Below are 9549 nucleotides of genomic sequence, written 5' to 3'. Positions count from 1 at the left end.
AAACATGTAAATTGTTTTCATTGTTGTGGCGCATAAAAAAGCCAGAGTCCTGTGAAATCATAATTTACTGTACAATAAGCACTATACGCGAACAAACTGTTTTTAACTATAAAATAATTATAAAGCTTAATGTACAACAACTTTTACATGAAACATTTTGTTGTGCTACCTCATACAAAATCTACAAAAAAGATGCATACAAATAATCTGAAAAAAATAATTTTTTATATGTTTATTATATTTATATTTTTATATATTTAAATTTTATTGACAGTGTAAAATGTTCTTGTAAAAGATCTGATGCTGAGTACTTAAGTCCTCGAAAGGCGTAATTCATTTGGACTATACATAAGATCACTCTGGCAGTATTCAGCTAATTTTCTATACCTTTTAACAAAATATAAATTGTTTGTTCTGTGTTATCATAGACTAACCAACACAAGTAGACTTCTCATCCCATTGTAAATTTTGAAGCACGTTTTTCGTGTCTAGTTCATGTACGTGACACAAAGGCGCTAGTGTCGACGAAACTTTGTTTCTATTATTTTAGGGTTAATTTCTTGATTTGTGCTTTACTGTTTGGTTATATAACTAGGGGACAAGTTATTGTTTATGATTAGATCGTATTATTTGGTTAAACGAGGTTTTAAATGGCTGTAATAACGGGAAACAAATTGTAAACAAAACACGACCTCTACAGAAAACCGGACAGAACTAACAATAAAATTGGCTTCAGCTGTTCCATAAGGATGGGAAATCTACTAAGGGAGTATGTTTTATCTATGGTGTTATCTAGAGACAAAACATCTCAAAATATGAATTATTGTTTTTATGCTTATGTCATTTTTGTGACGAAACTATCAATACTGTATTTAGGCTAACATGGTTACACTTTTTGTAGAAAATCTTATCGCAAAAAGGGTTAATAAAAGTTTGCATTGTTATCCTTACCCGTTTTGATGTTATCACTAATTTTCTAAGAGACTGTGAATTTATTTAAAAAGTGGGGGAGAGAGGAAAGCAATGTGGGAAGGAGTGGGGACTTTTGGGAAAATACATGGTTTAGCAGCATAGAAAAATCCAGTTTTCCAAAAATTACTTCCGAAATTTACCTTATTTATATCTTTATTGACTGGGCTAATAGGGAAAATCGCTAACACAAAACATTTAGTTTTTGGTCGTTATATAGTACACATTCGTTTATTTTACCTTTAGAATTCGATGGTGTTGGCTAGCTTTATTGTCCTGTCAGACAAGGTGACGTAGATTTTGACACTTGTCCAGTGTTATTGTTGAAAAATCCGTTAGCTTTCCGTTATTACTTAAGTCCACGCCAGCTGATACTTCGTCGTGGCCTGGCTTGTGTAGCGTCGCTGTCGTTGTCGGCGTGATCGTGTTGCCTGTTGTCTTGTGTTGTTTATGACATACCTGTCAACGTTTCAGTGTCAAAAATATTAAAATTTGCTTGATTTACTTGTTCAATAATTTGTTATTTCCAAAATACTCAATAATAATTTTCATTTAAGCTTAGGTATATATATTTTTACCAACACGTATAGGTTTTGCACCGTCCCTAGGCCAATTTATCTCGATTAGGTCTAGTAAGTGTAACTTGTCCCTTCTGTTCAGTGAACTTTTCTATCAGTTTTTAAATATCACCAGATAAATCTAATCCCTCATAATGTCTGGCCAGTGGGAAGTTGTGGGAAAGAACAAAAAAGACAAGCAGTCGGGAAAGAGTAAAAAGCTGTCCAAAGATGAAAAGAAAAAGTTTGTTGACAATGCACCGAAAGTGGAAGACCTTAGTAAGTAACCACAAGTAACTTAACGTACACCTAAATTACTAGGCTATCTCCTTAAGGCTTTAGTCTCAAGTTTACCTGAACTAACATGTGCATTCTTTGCATCGTTTTGTGTAATCTGTATGGGCTTAGGCTACTCTCATAGTTAAAAGAGCCATTAAGGTAACTTGCTTACAGAGACCATTATAAGTTCGCAGAGGATGCGTCCGGTAACAGGACGTGGATTAGGCGTCCGGCAGTTACTGTCATAACCTAACCAACCAAACTTGCTGATACCGGTAATGAAAAAAATCAAATGAAGGTTCAATTCTCTTCATAACATAAAATTATAGGCCCTAACTGTCAAAAATTCTATCAAAAGATGTACAGTTAAGAAGAAATTACATTCAATCAAAATCTGTGAATCTGTTAAAGAAACCGATGGGTTTCGAACCAGGGACCTCTTGGATATCAGCTGAGCACTCTATCCACTACACCATGAACAATGCTGGCCGAACATCGTATTGTTGTGGTAATGGGGTTCCGGGACCCCACAACCCGGTGACGTCACTAGCGGTCGCCTAATCCACGTCTGGTTACCGGACGCGTATCCTCTGTGTTATAAGTTACCATGCAAGCAGTTACAATACAGCAATAAGTTTTAGGGTTAGGCTAAATAAACAGTTTTTGTAGATGCATGGCTTGATCATAGTTTCAAGTGGTGATAGCTGTAAACTTCCCTACAACATAATTGCCATCCTCTTGACCGTTGTCCATTTCTGGATAGGTCGCGTCAGTAATGATACAAATATCATAAAACTTAAAAATAAAAATTACTTAAACATATAATTATTAATTAGGCTACACAGAGGATACGTTAAAAAAGTTACGTTAAGGTAACCGGACGTGGATTAAGTTAGGTGTCCGGCAGTTACTGTCATAACCTAACCTAACCAACCAAACTTGCTGACAATAAAAAAAATCGAATGAAGGTTAAATTCTGTTCATAAAATAAAATTATAAATGCTAAAAATTCTAAGAAAAGATGTGCAGTTAAGAAGAAAAAAAATTCAAAGCAAAATCTTTGACAAAAAGTTAAGGTTACCGATAAGATTCGAATTAGGGACCTCCTGCGTATCAGCTGAGCTCTCAATCCACTACACCACAAACACTAATGGCTGAATCGTATTGTGGTAATGTCCTTCCGGGCCCCCACAACCCCGTGACGTCACTGCCGGATGCCTAATCCACATCTGGTTACTGGACACGTATCCTCTGTGAAAAAATGATTAAAAAATGAACTGTGCATCAAAATAATCGTCTAAGGAAAATTTAAAATCTCTGTTGGCAACACCACGACTTTAGCTTCTTTACAGATCGGCAGAGAACCTATGATCTATTAACTTAACTTATTGGATAACATTTTTATTTGCAATAAATATTTATACCGTACTGTAAAGTTAAGTTAGCCCATAATAGGCTAGGCCTTTTTTAGATACCGGTAGGCTTATGTTAAATGTTGATTTTTGGTTAACGTTGTAATGGCTTTAATTCAAGAAGATGACCGCACGCCACACTCACAGTGAACAGTAGCGTATAGGTTAGGTTAACTTAGTTGGATCAGTTTAGTTTGATAGACCTATCTTAATTAGGCCCTAGGCCTAATTACAAACCAAATATCATAGTTTACGGTAACTTAAGTAAAAAAATTGACATTTTGGTTTAATTATTTAATAGCCTATGTCTAAATACCCGATACTGTTTCTTGTAATTTTTTGATGTCCACTTACAGTTCTTTTGACGCTGAATCCAAAAATGCAATCAGTTTTTGTGACCGGAGGGTTCCTAAGTGACCGTAATTAAATAATGAATATAAAGATTCAGTTTTGTTGAGTTATTCAGATTATTTTATTCTAAGTCCAAGTTCTAGTGGCGACTAACACTGAAAGGGGAGGATGTTTTGTGGAGTGGAAACAGCTGTTAGTTGTTTACATTCGATACTAAACAGGAAAACCACACACGACGACATGAGAGCAAAATCAGAATTACAATATGCAATAATTAGATTTTTTAAATCAAATGGACTTTGGTGCCGTTTACAAAATACAATAAATCAAATATGATAGCCTACATAAACTATTAATCACATCGAAATTTAAATAAAAAATAAAAAAAAGAATTTATTCTTGTAAAATACCAGTAATAAAAGCTAGGCCATTGCCTACATGATCACCCTCAATCCAACCACAGAAAACGTACTACTATAACCCAGAATGCCAACAGCATGGTAAAAAGCATTAAGCGTTTTGAGAGAGCTTTGCCTGTCAATCCGTAGGCAGCGCCACCAGCGTTGCTATGCTATTGCATTAGTTTATTCTCCTTTAATTTTTAAAATATTTTTGCGGGGCACTGAGCCGCACGGGTGTACTAGTTAAATATAATTATTAGTTTAACGAGCACTTAGGTTTACTGTAACAGGGAGGGTAAAAAGTGCTTTTTTGTCTTATGTTAATAGTTTAGTAAAATATGAATGCATTTTCCAAATTTTATCAAAATATGTTCATAAACTAGCAAACTTATCAATGCCTTCATGATCAATTTTGGTCTTTTCCGTTCTGTCTATTTGATCATATATTACGTTGGCTGTAAAATTGGACTGGACGTTAATGAGGTTTTGCTTGTCGTATTTGTGGGCGCGATTTATTTCCACTTCCTCTAACCTGTTAGCCTACATGATTTGTTGCATGTGTGCAGAACTTCTTAACAGTCTTCAACTGGTTTATAATCATGCATGGAATCCCTAATGTGTGCTGCGAAGTTGGATCTTTGAAGGCTGGGCTTGGAACCAATTGCTTTAATGTGCTCTTTGTATCTTAACTTGAATTTATACCCTTATCTACGTATTTACTACTTATAGTATTTAAAGCAAATCCTGGTCAGCCAACCACAAAGTAGGCCTACACTTATATAATAATCTTTAAAAAAAAAAAAAATTCATACATGGACACCTTATTTTGTCCAAGCTATTAGAAAAATTGCAATAGGGTATGAAATAAAACACCTATGGTCTAATAAAAAATAACCTTAATCATTTGTTGGAAGTACTACCTACTCATTTTGTCAAAGCTCTTTTTCCAAGAACAAATGGGCCGGTAGATCTTTCCACTAAGTGTTGTTCACTGCTCTCCCTTTCAACTCTAGCCAACAATCACGCAATTCGTTCTTCCATTTTATAATATCGCAAAATAAGGTCAAACACAAGGGCGTACACAGATATTAGGCTCCGGGAAACCCGTTACATCACAGAGCGCTCACGGAAGCTACTTCCAGTAGTGACACAAACCACTTCCCAAGGTCAACTGACAACTGGGAAAGGGGTAAGAGTAGCCGAAACTAATTCCGCAAAAGAGGTGCGTGAGGTACGTCAGGCGACAGCCCTGCCGAATGCAAACTATGGTTTTAATAAAGGAAAAATATAGTGACCCGTAACTTCCTAGTGAGGTAACTTCCGTGATGCACCCGATGCCGTTAACGTTAGGTTAAGACCGTTCCCCTTGTAAAAAATGTGAAAATGCCATTAGTGTCAAATCACACATAATTGGTTCATAATAGGGAATGGAATCTCAAAGTAATTTGAGCTTGGTGGTGGTGTCTCTTTTGACTTACTTATAATGATTCCATGTTTTTAGTACCATTGGCACAAGTGAAGACATTGTATTCAGCTTTGGACACCAACAAGGAACTTCCAAAACCTGTTGAAAAGGCTGTAAAAACCAAAGAAAACGAAGCAAAAAAGGCTCAAAAGAAACCTAAGGAAAAGAAAGAGCCTGTGAAAGAAAGTAGGCCACCTAAAACTATAGATGCTGCAGTCGCATTGGTAAGTAGTCATTCAAAATAAAGAAATATTAGAAACGTAAAAAATAAGAAACAACTATCGGTACGGTTTCTTTAAAACCTAAAAGAATAGTACCCTTGGTAACCACCAAGGGGGATAAAAGTAGCCTAATAGCCTATCTATTGTAAATTTTTTTAAAGAATAAATCAATAATTTTAGGAATAAGGGAAAATGAAATTTTTATTAACACGTTAACTTAGCTTCAGTGTGAGCTCAGCCACACACGGGGAACATTGTTTCCGATTGCCGCTTATTGTGCCAGTGTTTTACTTCAATTGAGTATAATTTGTTTTCATATACAAAAGTGGAAGGGATTGTTCCAAATTTAGTGTAGTGTGGGGTTATGGCTTGGATATAGTGAAATGAAATAGAATATAATGATAACAATAACTACAGTGAAGCATTGTGGAAGGAACCTGACCTAAAAATTGTGCTTGACGCCTTTTTGATGTTTTTGTTGATGGTGTATCTAGATTTTTCGTAACCTACTTTTTCTAATACTAAGAGCCTGCTGTTTAATGCTGCTGTCTGTTGAGTTCTTGTAAAACTATGTCCACAACGACTGAAACACAGTATCACGTTATAATATGCCTCTCCTATTGGATGAAGCTAAATTTAAACATTTTGACACACTCATCTAAGAAGCGCTTTGGCTGCTCCCATCACCAGCGCCGCCAGGCATCGCACAACCGCAGCAAAAATGTTAAGACTTAAAATTAATTGTAATTTAGATGGTATAACAAAATCTTGTGATATGTCTTAAGTGTGTCCTGGTCAGCCAACCACAAAGTAGGCATACACTTATAATAATCTTATATATATAAAAAAAAACATTTTATATATCCATTTAATAATAATAATAATTATAAGGTTAAGAATAAGTCTAGCAATTGTTTTGCTAACTTATTAAGGAAAGACTATGACAAGCATATTAATTTGTTTTTGGGTCTTTGCATTCTACTTTTACGCATTGCTCAATTTGTATAAAATAAGGTGCCGGGTGATTTGTGCTATTAATTGTGATTTGTACCAATATTTTTATCTTTCCGAAAGAGGTATCAGAACTCCGTTTCTGCACTGCTTTTCGTATTTGCTTACTTAAACCACACTAATAATCGGGTCTTCAGGGTTCAACCACGTCACAAACTTAAACTTATAACATGAAGCTAACCGTTTTGGACTCGTTGCAGGAAGCCATCATTGGAGGAGGCTTCTGTAGATGAGACAATGAGGCTGAAATGTTATAAGTTTATGTTTGTGAAGCAGTTGAACCTTGAAGATAAAATTTGTAGTGTTTGTGTTAGTGACCCAGGCAATCTTAGCTCAAATATGCTATTTGCGTACCGGATACCTGTTCTTTGTGAATTTAATTATGACTTGTTTACCTCGGTATAGGTTAATACAAGAACAAGAAGTATTTTAATTTTGACCATGGCCACTGTATAAAGGTCCCATACAGTTTGACGTTGGAATTAAGAATCTAGGTTTTTGGTGAATTTCCCATATAGGAAACCAGCTATTACCGTAGGTCTTGTGGTAAGATCTGGTACCAGGACCGATTTACTTGTTTGTTTCATGAAGTTCCCATAAGGGTCATTCTCCACTAAACGCAAAAACTAAGTATCCCTGTGAAAAAAAAAAATTATATAGAAGACTTTGATTTTCATATTTACAAAATATCTTTAATTAAATTTGTTTTATAGCATACATATGCTATTTTTTCAATAATTTGAAAAATTATCATAGATTTCTTGTTCACAGACTATGACAAGTCATGTCCGTGGACTGTCACCTACCATGTTTCTAACAGTTAGCAAGTGAATAAAAAATAAAAAAAGATGTTTTTTTCTTATGGAAATAATTATATTGCAATAATTAACTGTTAGTAATCGTCTCACCCCCTTAAATTTATTTTTAATTAAATAATTTTTATCAAAATTTCTATAAAACTCTTGTCACTAAAATTGTCATCATGTCTGTGGACAATTGAATTTTAGTCTCTAAATGACTTTTCTAGTAGTGGAACTTGACTAATGCAGTACTTGTACAAGAAGAGGGATAGCCATCTTGGATATATTCAGTTCTTTGAGTTGTGCTGTGAAGAAATTTGTGTTGTTTTGCTTGTTGTTGTGAGAAAAGGAGGCAACGTTAAGATCATCTCATCAGATCTGTGGTCAGTATTACTGTAAACACAATTGTACTGTTATTGTGTTTTTATTTTTGTACTATCCTATTACAGGTGTTCAAACCAAAACAGTCATTTTATTAAGATAACCTAAAAGGTTTTGGGTGTAGACAATCATTCTCATGCTTGGCATCATTTCCGTGGACATCATGTCCGTGGACTACGATGTCCACGGACATGATGAAAATGTCCACGGACATTATTTTAAAAGGAAAGTCAATAAATAATAACATTTTAACTTTTTTTATGTAGGTTCCCTTAATTATTTATCACCCAAACATATATTAATGCCAGAAAGTTTAAATTACACATTTAATTTCTGTCACAATTTATAGAATAACTTAAAAGAAATTTTATTACAATTTTTACAAAGAAAATTTAACTAGGCCTACTTAAGCCAATTTGGTTGCCTTAACTTAGTCATTAATTACACTTAGTACACAATTTATATTTTATGTTTATTAATATTTTAAAATACAAAATTAACTGAATGTTCAAAACTTAAATTCAAAGTATAAGTTGGAGGAAAAGTGACATTGTAATAAACTGTTTCATGATTAAAACATGAAAGATTAAAAAATTTCAACATGAATATTAATTTGAAAGCAAAATTGTCTACAATTTTACCCTCTAGGTATTTTTTTTATTTTTTTTCAGGCTTTGACAGTCAAAATGCCAGGCAAAAAGAAAAAGAAAAATTCAGACGCATACTTATTAAAACGGAAAGAGCAAAAGAGGTTGAGCATGCAACGTGCAAGGGAAAAATTAAAAACTGATCCAGACAAATATGAAGAAGAGAAGAAGAAAGATAGGGATAGGAAAAAAAGGAGTAGAAAAAGTATTCATGAAATGACAGAAAGAGAACAGAGAAAAGTTAGAAAAGGCTGGAAGAAATGTTCCCAGACTTACCGGGAACGGTTGAAAAAAAATAAAGAAATAGAGGAAGAACTTTTGAATAACACGCCACCTAACAGCCCAATGCCTATTTTAAATGTTTCAAATGAAGTTGAGGTATCAACATCAAGGGTTGACAGTGGTAAAAAGAAGAGGAGAAAAAACAGAGAAAAAATGAAAAAAGAAATGAAATCTCTAACTGATGAAAATAAAAAGCTCTTAAGGAAATTGGCAAAATACAAACAGAGGCTAAATAGATTGAAAAAAGCCAAAGTATTGGACCTAACGCCCAGGAAGAAAATTGAAAAACTATTGAACGGACAAAAGTGTTCTAATGAAGTAAAAAAACAGCTTTTATTTTCTGAAGTCTTGCAAATGCAAGTTAAAAGTAATTTTGCCAAAGAAAGAAAACTCAGCCATTCCATAAAAGGCTAATGGTAAAATCTCCCAGTGGGAAAATTGTTAAAAAATACAAGCTGTCCCATAAAGTAGCATCCTTAACTTCCTGGAGGACTCAGATCAGTGGTCAAGAATGGACCGCTGGAGTTCATTTAGTAAGAAAAAGAGACTTATTAAAAAAAGTCAAACTACGCCAGGATGTATTGACATTCCTGGAAGATGATGAAAACAGCAGGCAATGCCCTGGAAAAAAGATACGATAACAAGGTCAAAAACTAAAAAGCAGAAAAGGGAGTTGAACGACTCACTAAAAAACTTGTATACAAAATTTATATCATGCTATGAGGAACATAACAAAATAAGCTATTCTCATTTCTGCCGATTAAGGCCGTTTT

The 9549-nt window shown here is 34.3% G+C and overlaps 1 protein-coding gene across 1 annotated transcript in view; it reads left to right on the top strand.

Annotated features, from left to right (window-relative positions):
* The first annotated feature begins 1360 nt into the window (after positions 1–1360).
* Positions 1361–9549, top strand: part of LOC129000346 (transmembrane protein 214-A-like) — a 37723-nt gene continuing 29534 nt past the window's right edge. Inside the window, exons 1-2 of the mRNA XM_054427309.1 lie at positions 1361–1805; positions 5471–5658. Coding sequence (XP_054283284.1) covers positions 1682–1805; positions 5471–5658 — 312 coding nt within the window. The 5' untranslated portion in view covers positions 1361–1681. The remainder of the gene's footprint in view (positions 1806–5470; positions 5659–9549) is intronic.

Source organism: Macrosteles quadrilineatus, unplaced genomic scaffold (assembly GCF_028750875.1).
Source record: "Macrosteles quadrilineatus isolate MER2022 unplaced genomic scaffold, UCM_ALF_1.0 Scaffold_8__2_contigs__length_117827958, whole genome shotgun sequence".
In the NCBI taxonomy this organism is placed as follows: Eukaryota; Metazoa; Arthropoda; class Insecta; order Hemiptera; family Cicadellidae; genus Macrosteles; species Macrosteles quadrilineatus.
This window is presented reverse-complemented; position numbering and strand designations above follow the sequence as displayed.